The 20,726-nt window shown below is 44.0% G+C and overlaps 1 protein-coding gene across 1 annotated transcript in view; it reads right to left on the reverse strand.

Moving 5' to 3' along the window:
- Positions 1 to 9,253: 9,253 nt before the first annotated feature.
- IFFO1 (intermediate filament family orphan 1) overlaps positions 9,254 to 20,726 on the reverse strand; it is a 28,753-nt gene continuing 17,280 nt past the window's right edge. The window contains exons 3-9 of the mRNA XM_075842977.1: positions 17,747 to 17,842; positions 17,154 to 17,312; positions 15,378 to 15,544; positions 14,337 to 14,457; positions 13,039 to 13,134; positions 12,814 to 12,944; positions 9,254 to 10,388 (exon numbers count right to left, since the gene is read on the reverse strand). Of these exons, the coding sequence (XP_075699092.1) occupies positions 10,298 to 10,388; positions 12,814 to 12,944; positions 13,039 to 13,134; positions 14,337 to 14,457; positions 15,378 to 15,544; positions 17,154 to 17,312; positions 17,747 to 17,842 (861 nt within the window). The 3' untranslated portion in view covers positions 9,254 to 10,297. The remainder of the gene's footprint in view (positions 10,389 to 12,813; positions 12,945 to 13,038; positions 13,135 to 14,336; positions 14,458 to 15,377; positions 15,545 to 17,153; positions 17,313 to 17,746; positions 17,843 to 20,726) is intronic.

Here is a 20,726-nt window from a genome sequence, read left to right on the forward strand (position 1 = left end):
GACTAGATCTAGGCCTCAGGCTGACACTCACCCTCCACGCTGCAGGACTAGATCTAGGCCTCAGGTTGACACTCGCCCTCCACGCTGCAGGACTAGATCTAGGCCTCAGGCTGACACTCGCCCTCCACACTGCAGGACTAGATCTAGGCCTCAGGCTGACACTCGCCCTCCACATTGCAGGACTAGATCTAGGCCTCAGGCTGACACTCGCCCTCCACGCTGCAGGACTAGATCTAGGCCTCAGGCTGACACTCGCCCTCCACGCTGCAGGACTAGATCTAGGCCTCAGGCTGACACTCGCCCTCCACGCTGCAGGACTAGATCTAGGCCTCAGGCTGACACTCGCCCTCCACGCTGCAGGACTAGATCTAGGCCTCAGGCTGACACTCGCCCTCCACGCTGCAGTCTCCCTGTCTGGCCGCACGTAGCTCCTGGTGACACAACCATTCCTGTCTGACGAGATCTCGCCTCTTCCTGTAAGGAGGGGGACGGGCGGCGTCCAACCCCTTGTGGTGCCTGCGGCGAGGCCGGGATTACTGTGCGGGGAGAATGTGACAAGGGTCTTTCTGTTCCGTTTGAGGTGTCTGTGACCCGTAACATATAGCAGCCCCGTGTATAATATACTGTATATTCAACACACGTATAATTGGGCAAGCAAATTGCTTTATTTTAAAGGCTAACTTAATGCTAGACTTCTGACATGTCAGAGGGTTTGATCGCTCGGGGTTTTGAGCACTGAGCCCCCCCCCCCCTCTAAAATGAAGCAGTTTTGTGTGAGCGCTGAGCCGCTTCATTCGGTTAGGCTTTACTCGGAAAGCGATGGTTGGCGCACGGCCAGCAGAAAGATGAGCCGGTTATTAGGCGTGCGCCTCTTAATAAATCTGTTGCACCTGTCTATCTTTATCCAGCGGAGCAGACAGCGAGGGATGGCAGAGTATCTGTTAGTGCCACTACCCGGTGTACTTGCAGTTTACGATTATGATCGTGTATTCTGGACATTGACGATCTTGCATAACTGCTGCTCACAATTAAAGGGGTTGTCAAGGCGGACAACGGATGGCCCATCCACAGGATAGGTGATCGGTGGGGGTCTGACATCTTGACCCTGCACTGATCAGCTGCTCAGACTGCCTGCGGGCGCCGGATGTCCATGCCAGAAGTTGGCGGCTCATGTCACGGAATAGCGGCCGAGCTGCAGTACTGCTATTTGAGTGAATATATAGGCAGTTGCTGTTCTGCAGCGCGGCTGCTATGCAGTAGTTGGAGCCATCAGCGTCTTTCTCTGACTACTCTTCATAACAGCCGGAGCAGCGGATCGGTGCGGGGAATGGGTGTCAGACCCTCACCGATCGTATACGAATGATCTATCCTGTGGATTTACATCTTTACCTAAGGTTGTGCCGTTACCTGACTGCAGGGGGCAGCATTTTGGCAGATTTATGTATCGTCCATCCCTGCCCTTTCCCGATCTTCAGTTTTGCACTATTTCAATATCTACCTCCAGACGCTCCCCTTGCTTTTGTCACATTTTCGACTCCTCTGTCTCTACCAGAGAGGGTGACTTGAGATTCTGAGACTGTAGTGTGGAACCGTCTTGTGGTTTTGAGCTTCCTGAGACTTCTCAAGGACAGGGCTTGTGTGCGTGGAATAACAATGTATAAAATTGTCATGAAGGAGCAGCTGCACGGCCCGCCAGGCCGCCCACGCAGCGTATAAGCCTCCCTGCTTACATAACTGATGAAGATGTCTCCGGAGCGGCAGTGACGCCTGCTGTTTATTCACTACTCCACAGTCAGGGCTCTGCTATTCTGTCTGGTGGAAATTTGTTACAACTAGTGCAAAGAAAAAGAGCAGTTACCCATAGCAACCCAGGAGCGGCACTAATAAATGATGGCCTGGTGCATGAACGACTTGTGGGCTCCCATCCTTTGGCATGTGTGGGGTATCATACTGTATTACACCTAACATGTCGTATGAAAATGAGTTATCTAAAGTAGACAACCCCTCTAAGATGTGAAAGCGCCGGTTACCCACAGTACATCTAGCAAAGGGTTGAAAAAGAATGTCCACTTATTGAATATTTTTTTTCCCAGCAGCATTTATGTTCGTAGGAGCTCCCAGCAGGATAGTGAATGGATTAATGATAACATCCCTGGTGGTCTAGTGTACTGAATGGATTAATGATATCATCCCTGGTGGTCTAGTGTAGTAAATGGAATAATGATATCATCCCTGGTGGTCTATGGTAGTAAATGGATCAATATCATACCTGGTGGTCTAGGGTAGTAAATGGATTAAGGATATCATCCATGGTGATCTAGTGTAGTAAATGGATTAATGGTATCATCCCTGGTGGTCTAGGGTAGTAAATGGGTTAAGGATATCCCTGGTGGTCTAGTGTAGTAAATGGATTAATAATAACATCCCTGGTGGTCTATGGTAGTAAATGGGTAAATTATATCATCCCTGGTGGTCTCGGGTAGTAAATGGATTAATAATAACATCCCTGGTGGTCAAGGGTAGTAAATGGATTAATGATATCATCCCTGGTGGTCTAGTGTAGTAAATGGAATAATGATAACATCCCTGGTGGTCTATGGTAGTAAATGGATTAATGATATCATCCCTGGTGGTCTCGGGTAGTAAATGGATTAATAATAACATCCCTGGTGGTCTAGTGTACTGAACGGATTAATGATATCATCCCTGGTGGTCTAGGGTAGTAAATGGATTAAGGATATCATCCATGGTGGTCTAGTGTAGTAAATGGATTAATGATATCATCCCTGGTGGTCTAGGGTAGTAAATGGATTAAGAATATCATCCATGGTGGTCTAGTGTAGTAAATGGATTAATGATATCATCCCTGGTGGTCTAGGGTAGTAAATGGATTAAGGATATCATCCATGGTGGTCTAGTGTAGTAAATGGATTAATGATATCATCCCTGGTGGTCTAGGGTAGTAAATGGATTAAGGATATCATCCATGGTGGTCTAGTGTAGTAAATGGATTAATGATATCATCCCTGGTGGTCTAGGGTAGTAAATGGATTAAGGATATCATCCCTGGTGGTCTAGTGTAGTAAATGGATTAATAATAACATCCCTGGTGGTCTATGGTAGTAAATGGGTTAATTATATCATCCCTGGTGGTCTCGGGTAGTAAATTGGATTAATAATAACAACCCTGGTGGTCTAGGGTAGTAAATGGATTAATGATAACATCCCTGGTGGTCTAGTGTAGTAATGTGCTAGTGTATGTTCACACGCAGTGTTTTCAGGCGTAATTCGGGCGTTTTACGCCTCTAATTCCACCTGAAAAAATGGCTCCATTACACCTACAAACATCTGCCCATTGCCTGCAATGGGTTTACGATGTTCTGTTCCCACGAGCCTTTATTTTACGTGTCGCTGTCAAAATACTGCGCGTAAAATGACAGCTCGTCAAAAGAAGTGCATGTCGCTTCTTGGGAAGTTTTTGGAGGCCTTTTTCATTGACTCCATTGAAAAACAGCTAAAAGAAGTAGCGAAAAACGCGAGTTGTTAAAAGAACGTCTGAAAATCAGGAGCTGTTTTCGCCTGAAAACAGCTCCGTATTTTCAGACAGTTTTGGTCACTGTGTGTGAACAGACCCTAACAGGCTCTTTTCTTGCAGAGAACCTTATTTAAAGGCATTGTCCAATCATCCAATTACATTTTTAAAGTCCCATATAAATGTATATATTGCAATGGGCACGAGCTGTACTTTACCATCCTCCTAAGTCTTTTCCTCTCCCATCGGCACACCCAGAAATGCTGGCAGAATGGCCGGTCCAGCACTGCGGACTCTGTGACCACTGTATGCCTATTAGGCAGTACATTTCCTAGGTGCACCCTGCTCTGTCCTGGGCACCATTGGCAAGAAGAAGAGCTGCAGGGCCGGGCTAGCGCTTGTGAACTTCACATGCTCGCCCAGTGCATTGAGAGTGGCGAAACCGCGCATGCGCCATCTCACTGGACAGCCGCTATACTGACAAAGCAGCAAACATCTGCGCATGCTCGACCTGCAGCAAAACTACAGAGGGCAACCAGGTAATAAACTAAAGGGATGGAGTATTTGATAGGGTTAATTTTTGTTATTTGCAAAAATAATGATTTCTTTTTTTTAATCGAGATTGAATGTGCCGTGATTCAAATTTTGGGAATACCCCTTTAAGGCCACTTTGGCACCAGTGTATTTTGCATCAGTATTCGGAAGCCGAAACCAGGAGTTGCGTCCTACGCGGAGAAGATAGAGAATGGAAAGATTTGTTCTTCTTACGCGTTTTGTACCCACTCCTGGTTTTGGTTTACAAATACGGATGCAAAATAGTGTCAAAAATATTTCGGCGTGAAAGTGGCCTAAGACTTGGACCAATGGTGTCATCCCCAGAACTATGTCTAAAGTCGCCTCCGCGTGTGTTTTTACAAAGCGTTTTAGTTGGAATCTCCTGAAACACTTTGCAAAAACGTGTGGGTATTTAAAAAAAAAAAAAAAAACGCATCTTAGGCTTTGTTCACACTGGTGTTACTCTACGTTTACCTTTGTTCCATCAGAGGAAGAGCGAATCGATACATTTAAACGGAAAGCAACGGTTCCGTTAGAATCACCATTGATTTCAATGGTAATTCTTTTGTATCAGTTGCTTTCCGTTTGTCTCCGTTCGCTAGGTTTCCGTTTTTTTTTACGGAAGCAAAAGTGCAGTCTGCAGAACTTCTGTTTCCGTAAAAAAAACGGAAACCTAGCGAACGGAGACAAACGGCCGTCCTTTACGGACGTAACATGCTCGTGTGAACCCAGCCGAACAGAACTGTTGCTTTCCGTTTAATCTTTCGATCCTCTCCTCACCTGATGGAAGAGCGGTAAACGTATAGTTACGACAGTGTGAACGAAGCCTTAAAAACGCATGCGACCAGAAACCAACATTTTTCACGTTTATGGCGTTTCCTCCCAGTTGTTTTGCTGTTAACTGATCTTATTCTGTATAACCTGCAGTCTGAAATCTGAGACTCGCGTCTTGTGTTTGGTCTTTTCATATGATACGCGCAAGACTGACCGCAGCCACGTCACCCGAAACCACGCTGTCCCTGTGTATACTCCCGAATATCCTGCGCCGCCTGCCACCAGAACCATGAATGATCCAGAGTCCGCAGACGTCACACAAGTTCAGGGGCCGTCCCAGGTTGTAAGGTTTGAACTGTTATTTCATGATGGGGAATGTGGTAATGTGTGGTTCTCTGGTACTTTTTCACACATGATGAGCTTAGATACACCGACACCGAAGACTATCATACCTGGTAAGCTTAGATGCACAGGCTCAGAAGTCCGTATCACACCTGATAATGTTAGATACACCGCCACAGAAGACTGTATCACACGTAAGCTTAGATACACCGGCACAGAAGACTATCACACCTGGTAAGCTTAGATTCACAGGCTTAAAAGTCAGTATCACACCTGATAAGCTTAGATACACTGGCTCAGAAACACAGTTTCACATCGGCTCCGAAGATAAGTATCATGCGTAATAGGCTTAGATACACTGGCTCCGAAGACCATATCATGCGTAATAGGCTTAGATACACTGGCTTTGAAGACCATATCATGCGTAATAGGCTTAGATACACCAGCTCCGAAGAAAGTATCATGCGTAATAGGTTTAGATACACCGGCTCCGAAGACAGTATCATGCGCAATAGGTTTAGATACACTGGCTTAGAAGACCTTATCATGAATGATAGACTAAGAAACTCTTTCTCAGAAGTGGGTGACATGCATGATAGGCTTAGATACACAGATACACTGCCTCAGCAGATAGTATCGCACATAATGACATACATCTCAACCGTTCGTTCCATTTTTTTTTATGGGATTGTTCCACGAAACAGACCTCAAAGAGGGTGAGGGTTATGTAAATATGCCTAAAAGAGGGTGTTTCTTGGAGGTGTTGTGGGCCCACGAATGTAAATGTTAGGAGGTGTGTGATAAGCTTAGATACAGTGACTCAGCAGACACTATCAGGCATAATAGACTAAGATACATCGACTTGGCAGCACAGTATCCCACATGATCAGCTTAGATACACTGGGCTCAGCAGACAGTATCACACACTATAGCTTAGATACACAGGCTCAGCAAATAGTATAACAGGATTTTCTTAAATACAATGGCTCAGCAGTTAGTATCACACATCATAGGCTTTAGCTTAGATACACCAGCTCAGCAACACAGTACCACATAAGATAGATTTAGATACACTTAGCAGCAGACCGTATCACACATCATAGTCTTAAATACACCGCTCAGGAGAGACTTAGATACGCTCAGATACATGGCTGAGCAACACAATCTCACACATGATACTTAGATACAGCATCTCAGCAGACAGTATTGCATAGGATAAGCTTAGAAACACCAGCTAAGAAATACAGTATCCCACATGATCAGCTTAGATACACTGGTATCAGAACACAGTATCACACACGATAGGCTTTGCAGTTGGATATTCCAGAAAATCTTTATATACAGTCTAAGGGTATGTTCACACGCACTAATTACGGACGTAATTTGGGCGTTTTTGCCCCGAATTACGTCCGAAAATAGCGCCTCAATAGCGCTGACAAACATCTGCCCATTGAAAGCAATGGGCAGACGTTTGTCTGTTCACACGAGGCGTATATTTACGCGCCGCTGTCAAATAACGGCGCGTAAATAGACGCCCGCGTCAAAGAAGTGACCTGTCACTTCTTTGGCCGTAATTGGAGCCGTTATTCATTGACTCCAACGTCCGTAATTGACGCGGCGTTCAAGCGCCTGCACATGCCGTTACGGCTGAAATTACGGGGATGTTTTCAGGCTGAAACATCCCCGTAATCTCAGCCGTTACGGACGCCCTCGTGTGAACATACCCTTAACTTAGGCTGGGTTCACACGACCATGTTACGTCCGTAATGTATGGAACGTATTTCGGCCGGAAGACCCGGACCGAACACAGTGCAGGGAGCCGGGCTCCTAGCATCATAGTGATGTACGATGCTAGGAGTCCCTGCCTCGCTGCAGGACAACTGTCCCGTACTGTAATCATGATTACAGTACGGGACAGTAGTTCCACGCAGAGGCAGGGACTCTTAGCGTCGTACATAACTATGATGCTAGGAGCCCGGCCCCCTGCAGTGTGTTCGGTCCGGGTCTTCCGGCCGAAATACGTTCCATACATTACGGGCGTAACATGGTCGTGTGAACCCAGCCTTATAGTTGTTCTTATTGGCAGTTTTACAGCATGGTCTTCCAGTCACACACCACTAGGTGGCAGGGTTGTTCTGTATTTTCTGCACAGTACATATCTCTCACCCGGTGTGATATGATTTCTACATCTGCCCATCCCACGCAGGAAATAACCGCATTTACCATACGTAGAATTACAGTTAAAAGCGCTGAATAAAAAAACAAAACACACCCTCAAAACACGTATTTTTGGCGGTTATTTGTACAAAATCACATATGGCCTAATTTTTTAATGAACACAATTATCTAAAAAGCCACTAAGCCACTGTCATAAGATGCCACCTTTGCCATAAGTTAGATCATGACATCTCTGATCTGTTACATCTGCTCTGGTCACCTGTAAGTAGATCTCCCCCGGTCATCTGTAAGTGTTATTATTATCTACTAGATCGGCCCCGGTCATCTGTAAGTGCTATTATCTACTAGATCTGCCCCGGTCATCTGTAGGTGTTTTTATGAGGGTATGTTCATACGCAGTGTTTTCAGAAGTAATTCTGGCGTTTTACCCCTCGAATTACGCCTGAATAAACGGCTCCCTTATGCCTACAAACATCTGCCCATTGCTTGCAATGGGTTTTTACGGTGTTCTGTTCAGGCGAGGTGTAATTTTACGCGCCGCTGTAAAAAGACACCCGTGTCAAAGAAGTGCATGTCACTTCGTGGGACGTTTTTGGAGCCGTTTTTCATTGACTCCAATGAAGAACAGCTCCGATTACGTCTGTAAAAGACGCCGCGAAAAACACGAGTACTTGCAAAAACCTCTGAAATTCAGGAGCTTTTTTCACCTAAAAACAGCTCCGTAATTTCAGACGTATTTTGCTACTGCGTGTGAGCATACCCTAAGTGTTATTATTATCTACTAAATCTCTCCCGGTCACCTGTAAGTGTTATTATTATCTACTAAAACTCTCCCGGTCACCTGTAAGTGTTATCTGCTCTGCTATATCTGGCCTGGTCACCTGAAAGTGCTATTATTGTGAAGTGGAAGTGTCTGGTAGTAACAGCTCAGCCAGAGGCTGTCACAACATGATGGGAGTTGTAGTTTATCAACAGCTGGAGGACCACTGGTTGGAGACCACAGCCATATAGTAAAAATATTTGTTTTTCAGGTGCCATGTGGGAGGCGGCAGAGTGACATTGTTATCCAACCAGAAGTTTCCTTTAGTTGCAGGTGAAAGTGTATGAACGAGCCCTTCATGATGTGCAGCATACTCAACGATGATCTCATATTCCATTGCAGGCAGCTAGAATTGTTAAGTGCTGACTGTGCATCAATCAAGCGTCCCACTAAGTCATTACGGACCATTTACAGACGCTGCATGTTGTGAACTGTTGCATTGTATTAGCTTTTATTTCCAGCTAGAGACCAAAGACAAACATGTGCCCAGTTGATGTAGTTTAGTGCCCTTTTCAGTCAATTTGTTCTAAAAAACTTAAAGGGGTGCTTAGGATAGTCCATCAATGTAATTGGTTCAGGATCTGACCCTTGGAACCCCCACAATCAGTAGAATTAAAGGACTGAGACCCTCTGTAGAACCAACACCCCTTCATTCTGATCGGCGGGGTCCCAGAGGTCGGATCCCCACCGATCACACATTGATGACCTTGTCTAATGATAGTAGATACGGTGATTGTGGGGTTAAAGGTGTTTCTCCTAACTAACTAACTAACTAACTAACTAACTAACTAACTAACTAACTAACTAACTAACTAACTAACTCAACCAAATCAATTTCCAGAATACACTAAGGGGAAGCTGCAAGAAGAGAAATAAGCAAAGATTCTGAATCAGAAGGTCGCAACAATTTTTTTGGTAAGCTTGGCAATGCGTTGTCCATAGAGAGTGACTTTCATTCACAGACCGCTCGGTATAAAGGAGAACGTCTCAGATCCTATGAACTAGAACCTGATTACCATGTAAGAAATGACGTCCATATTGCATACGTGAAGTTGTTGGTAACTCATCAAATTTTTATTACATCTTTTTTCAGCCGTGAACATACATGACCATGTTCACACACCATTTTATAGCACGTCCATGTCCTCGCTATCACATGATAGTACATGACCCTAACGTCACATCTGTTATTTCATGTTACATACGTCACCTCGTTCCATTGTCATCATCGCCTCATATTATACATAACCTTGGGTCCGTTGACGTATCGGACACAGGTTGTCGTCTCCATATCTTACATTACCCTTCCAGAGGGTATGACGATTACAGTATTATAATATAGATTATTTTTTTTAGAAAATAATGATCCATCGAGACTTTCTTAAGATATAGATCTGTATACATAGAGATGTATATGTACATAATATATATATGAGAGAGAGCTCTGTGACCTGTATATATATATATATAGAACACATACACACATGCTTTATGTACATTACATTTGTACACATCTACCAGGCTTCAGGGGTCCCATAAAGCCTATACATCCATTCTCCGATCAGCAGTTTTAGTGTCATATATACATGAGATGGCCACAGGGTTTACCATAGATTACTCTATATGTAGGTTTAGAGTGCATTGCACTTCTATATGTACCCAACATCTCAGTCTATTATATACAGATATCCGTCAGGCATCGGACTGTGAGTTATAATCTTCTATCATCGGCTTGTGACATCCGTACATTCCCAGTATTAATCCCAGGAGACTAAAAAAATTCATGCCTTGTACTCACATCTATAGAGACGGTGTCTACAGACAGTATAGCAGCTATACTCAACCAGCATTGGATAAAGCATCACACCTATATATAGACTTGGCAGCATTGCACCCCTAAACATAGGGTATGACCAGAATGGCACCCTTTATACACCCAGAGTCTGACAGTGTCACCCCTAGTATATAACCAGCATTTTGTAGGATTGCCCCCTCTATGTACCAAGCGTCTTTAGTAGTCCGGTAACATATATACATCCAGAGTCATATTTCCCGAGGCAGTGGTGGCAGGAGTGGGATGACAGGCACATCATTTATCATCTGGCCGAGCTGTCTGAAGATGGAGGGTCACGATCTGAGTCTTCAGGGTCTTCATTACAGACAGATTCACTACTAGGCGGTGGAGACCTGATGAAGACAGCAAATAGTAAATGATTTTAGCGCCATTATTTGCATAAATGTTGGTTTACTAGCGTCCCAGATTCAGTGGGACAGTCCCGGATTCCGGGCGGTGTCCCGCTGTCCTGGGCGGCCCGGGGTATGTCCCACTGTCAACTGTATCTGCATCTACAGGATGCAGATACAGTTGAACCCAATACTGAAGCAGGGAACCATCAGCTCGCTGCTTCAGAATTACTTCAGAGCAGAGGTGCAGAGGACTCCCCGGGCACAGCAAATATATGGACAGTGACGTCAGTGGCTACTCCTTGAGCGGAATCCCTGTTGCCGATGATCGGACCGGGGATTCCGCTCCTAGAGGAAACCCCTGAGGTGACTGTCCATATATGGACATTGACATCAGTGGCTCCTCCTGGAGCGGAATCCCTGGCCCATGCTCCGGCTGGTGATTCCGCTCCTAGAGGAAGTCCCAATGGTGCTATCTACAGGGGGGGGGGGGGGTATCGCTATCTTCAAGAGGGGTTTGACACTATCAACATGGACACTGGGGCACTATCTACATGGGCACTCTGGCACTATCAACAAGGGCACTGGCATTTTATACGTGGGTACTGGCACTAGGGACAGGCTTGGGAGCATTATACTGTATAAGGGCAGCTAGGGGGCATTATACTGTATGGGGCAGCCCTGGGGGCATTATTCTGTTTGGGGCATTAAGCTGTATGGGGCAGTTATGGTGGAATTATTCTGTGTGGGCATTATACTGTATGGGGCATTGTGCTCCATGGGGGAATTTGGGCATTATACTTCATGGGGGCATCTGTGTGGGGATTATACTGTATGGTGACATCTGTGGGCATTATACTGCTTGGGAAAATCTGTGTTGACATTATGCAATATGGGGGCATCTGTGTTGGCTTTATAATGTAAGGGTGCATCTATGGGGGCATTATACTGTATGCTGGCAGCTATGGGGGCATTATACTGTATGCTGGCAGCTATGTGGGCATTATACTGTATGGTCGCAGCTAAAGGGCATTATACTGTGTGGGAGGCACTATGGGAGCATGATACAGTATGGGCTGATCCGGGTGTTGATGGGCGGGGATTTGTTGGGATTAGAGGCGTGGCTTAAAAGAAAAAAAATTCCCCTCTTTGTGATACTTGAAAGTTGGGGGGTATGTTACTAGTATTATATATCTTTACAGAATTTAGTTTTATTTTTCTTCTTGGTGCCCCTACCATTAGTTTAGGAATGTGTTCGTTCTGGTTTCCTAGCAACCACTTGACTTCCTGGCTGGGTGACTACTGAGTACATGTAGCTAATGAAGTGGTCGGGATGTTCTGTCTGCTATATAAGAGACTTCCCCAACATCTTACCAGGGTTTGTATCAGATCCTCCCACTCAGGTAACACGCATAACATAAGAAGATAGAGCTACAAATCATCAGGATTAGGAGTGTAAAGGTAATAATCGTGAATCTAACTCCTGGGTGCCGAAAGACCCCGACGTATGTGTGGGTTCAACTGCGTATTATGCAAATGAATGGGAACCTGTTATACAATACTCTCATCCTATACAAGGCATAGTTTTGTATTGTGCATAGATCCTACACAGCATGAAGTCACCACATATGGTGCAAGGTAAATATCTCGGTGGGGTGGCGGGCCCAGCTACGGCTTCTGAACCTTGGACCATTATCTTCAAGATACGCCTCTGCGTATAAATGCTCTCTTATTCTCCATGTTCCTGTATATTATTGTCCGGTCCCTCATTTGGTATATACCTATGGCCAATGCTTTAAATCTTTGCTGTCCATCTCCAATCCCTCGTGTCTTCTCCACCAATATCCAGTCCTTCTCATATTCACCCAATGCTTTACCCTATAGCCACCCAGTTCCTCATAACTTCAGTGTCTAGTTGTCCCATTCCCACTATCAGCTTTATGTAATAGCTATAGGGCGACTCAAGAGACAATGAGCCATGTCAACAGTCGCCTTTGGGACCACCACATTAAGGTCATTCTGAGTTAATAGAGGGGGGGTCCTCTCTTCAGGATCCTCATCTCTTGGTCAGAGTGGAGAGCAGTTATAGAGCATCTCTCTCTCTGGAGAACCTGTCCTGTCCTGCATTACCCAGACAACACATTGATATGAATGAGAACTGTGTAATGCTTAGTTTCCCCTGTGGTGGCGCTGCAGGGAAATTAAACACTTACTGTTAAGTTTCTTCATAGATAATGGCTGATCGCTGGAGATCTCAGCAGAGGGACACTTTGTGATCTGTTTATTGTCAAGGGACCCTTCTAACAAGTAGGGTTTGTCCGAAGTGGAGAACCCCTTTAAGGTGTAATGCTACGTCCTCCACACATCAGGCTTGTCTAGATCTACTAGCATATGAGAACATCCTTGGTTTGGATGGTGGCCTACTCACCCATCCTCTGACTGGTTGATTAATCTCCGACACGTCTCCATCTGTACATCCAGTCCTCGCTTCATGCTGCACATTTCCATGTATTCGTGAAGGTGTCGAGTCATGTCATCTTTTGCTGTCGCCAATTCCAACTGGAAAGAGGACAACCTTAGTCTACAAGTCCCATGATCACTTATACCACACTTCATTGCTAGCTCACACTCGAGGCTTCTCCATCCATCTTACCTCTATCTGGCCTATGGTTTCCTGGTATTCCTTCTCTCGATTCTTGAAGAGAGATTCTGTGTCCTTTATGACCTCCTCTAGACTGTCGTCCTGGGGCTGAGAAAGACAGCAAAAGTGTATGACTTAGGATGTCCCACTGACCGATGGTCTCGAATATCCACCAATCCATCAGTCTTCAAAAACAGTCCTCTATATTAAGTTATATTTTCCTGAGTTTTGATTGGATGCCTACAAAATCCAACGGCTCCGAGTGTTTCATTAGTGCAGAAAAATAGTCTACTTGGTGTCATGATTTTTTATTTTTTTCATTATATTGCTTTTAACAAAATACAAACAAATTATTTTTACTGTGTTCAAACTTTTTCTTCTCTATGGGGGCTGACAATTTTTTTTCATCTCTGTATGTGTCGATTAACGACACATACCGAGATGGAATACGACACATACATCCCCATAGAGAATGAGAACGGGAGCCGTTCCATTCACTGCAGTGTACGCCGTCTGTGTGGGAACACAGAAAATGGCGGCACACAGTGTAGGAGGTTTGAAGATTCAAACCCCTCCTTCTCCTGGCACCAGCCAGAATAAGGGAGGGGGGATTGTGTGAGGACACTAGAGCGAGTGTGTCCACCCCAAATTTGCAGCATAAATCAATGAGGTTACTTTACCACAGTGACCATGCTGCAATTTTGGGAACTGCTCCCTTTAGTGGCCAGCACATGGAAATGTTATAAATTAGAATCTAATTTATAATATTTCCTGACTTGTGAAAAACTTTTAATAATTAAAACAATGTGTAATCACTCAAATACTAATTGTTTAAATGAAAAAAATAAAAAAATTATTTCTAGCGACACATTCCCTTTAAAAACAGCGCCCCTCTTGTCTATGGGCTGGGTCTGGTATTGAAGTGAATCTGTCTGAGCTGCAATACCAGACACAGCCACATAGACAAGAGTGGCGCTATTTCTGGGGAAAAAAATATAAACCTATTTTTGTACACCTGGGCAACCACTTGAAGGTTAACAGGATTACCATTATTGATTTACAGGACCCTTAAACCATTTTTTTGTATATATTTTTAGCCTAGTAATTTTGTGGTGGGGAAAAAGCCAAAACAATCTAAATCACTCCATTAACACACAAAAAATAAATATTGGGGTGATCTTTGGAAAATCTATGATTGTGGCCAGCACTAGATCCACCAAAGAGTAATTGGTGATTATATTATAATGCGAAGTTAACATCTGTGTAACTCCCAAATTTTTGCGCCACCTATCGGGGACTAGAAGTATTACCTCTCCTTGGTTGTCAACATTAGACATTGCATATCCTGAAAAGTCCTCCCATAATAACAGTGTTTCCTCCGTCTCCTCCCAAGCAAGGCTATCACAGTCATCCTCAAAGTCATAGTCTCGCCTGCAGAAGGAAGACCTTTGTTAGACGTTGTTTACCACACGTTGCTGGGAAAGAATTAATACACATATTACGTAATCAAACCTCTAATTTATATCAGACACTTCCTCCAGAATTTCTTGCAACTAAGTTTTGCGCTTGCAGTACCGATTTCCACCACTTCATGCGGGAAAACTCTATAGAGCTAATGCAACAGCGCCCCCAGTTACTAAACTTCCTAAATGGAATTGCAATAACTTTGGAAGGAAGCGTCCTACAGAAGTGCCACATACTTTACTGTAACCCAAAAAAGGAGTTATACAAAGTACATATTGTTAAGAAACTAGATGTTACAATCCCTTAAAATGTTTCAATCCTGTACTGCTATGATTTTCCAGACTGGAATTGAAGCATACGTAAATTACATATTTAAAGGGGATCTCCACCTTTGGCACCAGTTTAACTGTTGTATTAAGGATTTGCATCTCCATTCCTGAATATAATGTTCTCCGAAGTGTTCCTATTAGCTGGCGGCACTTCCCAATCTCGGCTCTTAGGCCACCATTATTTTTCAGTTTTCTGTTGTTGCCTTGCAGAACTCAGGCTGCCCAAAAGTGCAGCTTAAAACGTGTGTGCCCCTGTGCAAAATCCACACCTGGACCCATTACCTAACAGCAGACAACTTTACATTCTGCCATATTGGCATTGAGCTCCCGCATCTCCTGTATATAGTTCTCTTATATAACACTATGGACTATGGGCGCCCAAGGAGTAAGAGTCTGGTTGTGACTGCCACCTCCGCACCCTATATAGCAGTGTTATCCAACATGTAGTTTTCCAGCTGTTCCAAAACTACAACTCTCAGCGTGCCCTGCAACATCTGGAGAGGCACAGAACCTAGTTCCATTATATTGTCCCCTATACCAGGAACATAAGTGACATACAGCTGATTGAGCATCTTCTGCATCTCCTCGTTGATACTCAGAGCTGTACTCTCATCTTCCTCTCCTCCTCTTGCACTCTCGCTCTCGCACACAGATGTCTCATCGTCGGTTGCAGGTTTCCTCTCTTTTCTTCTTCCCAAAACCTTCATAGGAGACAGGTGGACGGTCTGGGCAAGATGGGAGGAGACAATCACAAGTTAAATGGGATAACGCCCGTACACCTACTTTTAAGAATCCTCAGGGAGATTTGAAATAGGGCACCCTCCTAAACAGTGTTCCCCCATAAACAGCACCAGCAGAGTGCCCCCTATAAACAGTGTTCCCCATAAGCAGAGTGACCCCCCTATAAACAGTGTTCCCATAAACATTGCCAGAAGAGTACCCCTATAAACAGTGTTCCCCCATAAACAGTGTCAGAAGAGTACCCTCCCCATAAACATTACCAGTAGAGTACCCCCTATAAACAGTGTTCCCCATAAACAGTGTCAGAAGAGTACTCTCTATAAACAGTGCCCCTCTAAACATTACCAGCAGAGTGCCCCCTATAAACAGTGTCAGCAGAGTACTCTTTCTATAAACAGTGTTCCCCCCATAAGCAGTGTCTCCATATAAACAGTGTCACCCCATAAACAGTGCCAGGTCTTACCCTCCCTATAAAAATTTCCAGCATAGTTCCTCCTGTAAACAGTGTTCACCCATAAACGGTGTCAGAAGAGTGCTCTCCCTATAAATAGTGCCCTTATAAACATTACCAGCAGAGTACCCCTATAAACAGTGTCAGAAGAGTACTCTCTCTACAAACAGTGCCCCTCTAAACATTACCAGCAGAGTACCCCCTATAAACAGTGTCAGCAGAGTACTCTTTCTAGAAAACAGTTTCCCCCCCATAAGCAGTGTCTCCATATAAACAGTGTCCCCCCATAAACAGTGCCCCCATAAACATTACCGGCAAAGTACCCCCCTATAAACAGTGCACCTATAAATAGTGCCAATATAGTGCCCACCCTATAAACAGTGCTCCCCCATAAACAGTGCCAGCAGAGTACCCCCTACAAACAGTGCTCCCCCATAAACAGTGCCAGCAGAGTACCTCCCATAAACAGTACCAGCAGCTTTTTCCAGTAGTCCAGGAAATCTAAGTTATTTTGGGAGACTCCAGTAGAGAAGGCAAGTATGTGATATAAGCGATATATAAATAATATAACATCTGTAATGTATGGGACAGCAGGTCACTGGCAGCTTTACTGTGAGAATACGGGCAGCCTTGGCGTGATCCTGGCGCTACAGGCGATACCACCCACTGTTGGTTTGGGAAGTTTTACCTATATATTCTGTGGGGGCTGCATTGGTTAGCGTCTGGTTGCAACAATCACCATTAAATAGGGTCCTGGAACAAGTGACAACACAACATCCAAGGTTGAGCGACTTAAAGGGGTTGTCCACTCAGAACAAGCCTGGTCCCTCTTTGCCTTACAAAGAGAGATTCTCGCTCTGGAGGACTCAACGCAACCTAAAGCCATTGACATAAATGGACGCCATGTTATATTACATTTTACAGCTGATCGCTGGGGGCTTCCAACAGCCGGACCCTTGTGACCAGCTCACCATTCAGGCAGCTGCCCAATAAATGTGGGTTGGTCTATGTTGAAAATTTCAGGTGACTGCAACTTCTGCTCAATGATCAAGTCACGTATTGTCACAGGTAACCAGTGGGGGGCACCGCCATTTAACTTTAAAACAATACATTTTGATACAAAAAAGAAAATTTGTAGGGACCTGTGATCGTGCTCCGACTTGCAGCATGTTGATCATGTCCTCGCAGCTCCGCTGTTGAGCCACGTCGCATAGCTTGGCGGTAATGTCGATGCGCCGACAGATGTCCATATCTACTCGCATGGCCTTCTCCTGGATCTTAGTGTCCAGGTCAGTCAGGTTCTAGGACACAGAACCGAAGGGATTATATTTGTTTAGATGGACTCAAATCACCTATTCTTCAATTTTGCACCAAATCTCTCTACATGGAAACAGTCAACAATGTGCTGTTGACGGACCTATTATTCTTATTAGGTGACTATATTGTGAATAATCCTGTCCTGCTGCCCTGGCTAGTCAGTGCCTGGATATTCACCTAGGACAATTAGAGTAATGATAACGTAACAATGAAGCAGCAGTCAGCCTGCTTATTGACGGTTTCCATTTATAAACAGATTTTTTTTCAATACAGCCCAGAGAAGAGGCAAACTAAGAAATAAGTAAAGAGAGAAAAATACACATGGTTTAATAAATATTGCATTACTTTGTCGGTTTGAGGTATATATATATATATATATCTGATTAAGAGCTAAAAAGTGCAACCAGCATCTACTCACATTGCTCATTAACCCCTTGAAGACAACCAGTTCAGCTTTCAGTTGCTTGACCTTCATCGCCAGCTCTTCCTGGTAAAGTGCAGACTCTTGCGCCTCCTATGTGGAGAGAGTAGATGTGGTTACCAGTGAAATAGTTCTCCTAATGTGCCAGATATTTAAATAATTTCAGCCCTCACCCATAGACCATTCTACCATTTATTTAGAGGTAATTGCTTTCCTATTTCTTTACATTATTAGATTATATTTTTATTCACGTCATTTGTAAAATACATCGATTTCATAAATATTAATTGACTGCTATGATTAAGAAAACTGCAATACCAGTAATGACCACTGTGTGGCAAACTGACCCTGTCAATCAAATGATTACATTTTATTGAACGTCAATACGAAATTTTTGTACAAGGTTATGTTTCTTAAGAGACCTGAGAAGAAATGTATAAAAAGACCTTTAGTGTATATTAAAAATGTTTTTGAATATTTTACTTCTATGCTGGAAAATAATCTCTTAAAGGTATAGACCCGAACTCTGAACAGGGCGTTTTTGTTTTTTTAAAATCGGTCATTATGTATTGGATTAATCCAAAAGATAACATCCGGTGTCACTTACTGCTCCTCACGTGCCTGGTTCTCTTCAAGCGCTCTGTGGTGCAAAGGTGAATAGGGTTCGGGAGTGAGGTGCGGTAAGTAAATGGAGAGGTCTGGTCTGGGGTCTGAATTTTAGGGTCTGGCCTGAGGTCATTAAATTTGGGGTCTTGATTAATTCTAGGGTCTGGATTAATTTTGGGGTCTGGTCTGTGGTCTGGAATAATTTGGGAGTCTGGCTTAAGGTCTAAATAAAAAATATTTGGGGTAGCGTCAGGACCTTGCATGCGGCGGCGCCTGGAGCTGAAGGGGACATAGGAGCGAGTAGCTGTTAGTACACAGAGGGGTGAATATTTTTTGCATAGCAAATCTAAAGAAGTTGCGAGGGGCGTTACCGCCCCCTTTCTACATTTCAGTCCTGGATTCGTCCCCGTTGCAGCTTCAGGTTTTAGGCCTGTAACTTCAAGCGATCAACTCTCAGCATAGAAGGGGCTTTTATTATCTTTTTTTGGTAAGTCTCCTTTAACAACATTGAAAACAAAGGATGCTGGGAAGTGGAGTTCAATGAGGACATCAGTGAGGGAGGAAGTAGCTAGCTTCTCCTTCTACTTGTAGAAATACAATAAAGCTGCAGCCTGGGATTGAATTGCGTGAAAAGATATGTGGAAATAGGTTCAATGACAAAACCTGGAGCCTCGAGGCCAAGGATGTCCTAACTGCTATATATCTAGGTCACATCAGATCTAATTAGTGTGCCGGCTAGAAAGATATTCTAATCGAATCCCTGCATGAAGACGGGTATACAGCAAGCTCACGCCGTAAAGCGATATGTTCCTTTTGTTTACACCTATGAACGGAATGATCATTCTCTATTATACCACACACGACTTACGGCATTCACCGAACTACAATCAACACCACAATTCAGAAGTGCCCGCATTTACTCTATTAGTGTCCTCCCCCATGTCACATTCACAGGGCTCCAGGTAGCTGAGCTATGAGGTGCTGTTTGCTGGGTCTTTACACTGTAGAGTTGCTTTACTGCCGCTGTACCATGGAGGAAACACCGAAATCGCAGGAGATTTTATTTCAACGTCTAATAAAATGGCAGCTCTGTAGTCAAAGGGTCCACATACCCTATTAGGGTATACGGAGGTAAAGGGGGTCTCCCGCTCTATGAGCTCAGCAGAGAGACGCTACAAAGCTGGTGAACTCCGGCCGCTCATACATAGTTGGTCCTTCTTCTGAATAGCCACCATGTAATACACATTGGAATAAGCAACCAATGGCGACTTCCACGGGAAAATCAGCTATTTCTCGTGGTAGCTCTCATATTAAATGATTGTCTGTAATGAGACGGCCCTTTAAGGAGCCAAAAATATAAGCAAGAGAATCTCAGGTGACCACATTGTTCCCTCCATGTCATAGACAGCTAAAGCATTCCCATATTCAGAGGAACCTAATCAAACAACACCTCATATCTCAGTTTCCTGGACCCCCTGAGAATATGATATAGAGGAGGGGGGTTGAATCTTCACATGTTGAGTGGAGGTAGCATTTAAAGGGGTATTACCATCTAAGACAATTGTGGTACATCCACGAGATATGTGTGGCCACCTCTCTATTGATTCTCCGCCTAGATGCCTGGTGAGGAGGGATGGGGGTAGATTGATCCCTGTTCTGGAGATAGGCGAGGGTCCATGGATATGCCATATATGTCTTAGATGGGAATATCCCTTTAAGCTCTTTAATGGTGTATTACAGGCAGGGGACAAGACAAATATCGCTATGGTGCCATTTTTTTTTCAAAATTCTTTCTAAGATTTTTTGACCATAGTTTTCCCTACAATAAATTGCTCTCCTATAGGAAATTTTCTGCAATTTAAAGGGGTCTTCCGAGACTGTAATATTGTTGGTGCACCCTCACTAATCAGCTGAATGAAGGGGACGCGATGCTCACTGGTGAATGGAACTGAGCTGCAACGGGGAGAATGGGAGTCGGACCCCCACCGGTCAGTTATTGATGGCCTTATCCTGAAGGATAAGAAATTATGAAGAATATTTGATACATAAACTTGAATTTCTTTTATTTTATTTTTTAATCTAACAGTAAATGAACTAAGAAATTTGCAAAAAATTTGAATACACGAAATTTTGGTCAAATTCATTATTTTTGTTTTATTTCCTATATATTTTTTTATATTAGCTGAAAGCTACTCAAAGCTGTCATGGAATGTAGTATATCTTTCTGATTTTTTTATGCAGAGATAGTATCGTAAATTTGGCCTAAACCAGAGCCAACAAGCGCCGGAGTACCAAAGGATAGATTAGAGATTCCCGGGGAATACACGTGGATGATGACATTTGTGGCCCAAATAAAAAATATTTTTCGCTA

This window comes from Rhinoderma darwinii, chromosome 11 (genome assembly GCF_050947455.1).
Source record: "Rhinoderma darwinii isolate aRhiDar2 chromosome 11, aRhiDar2.hap1, whole genome shotgun sequence".
NCBI classification, from domain to species: domain Eukaryota; kingdom Metazoa; phylum Chordata; class Amphibia; order Anura; family Rhinodermatidae; genus Rhinoderma; species Rhinoderma darwinii.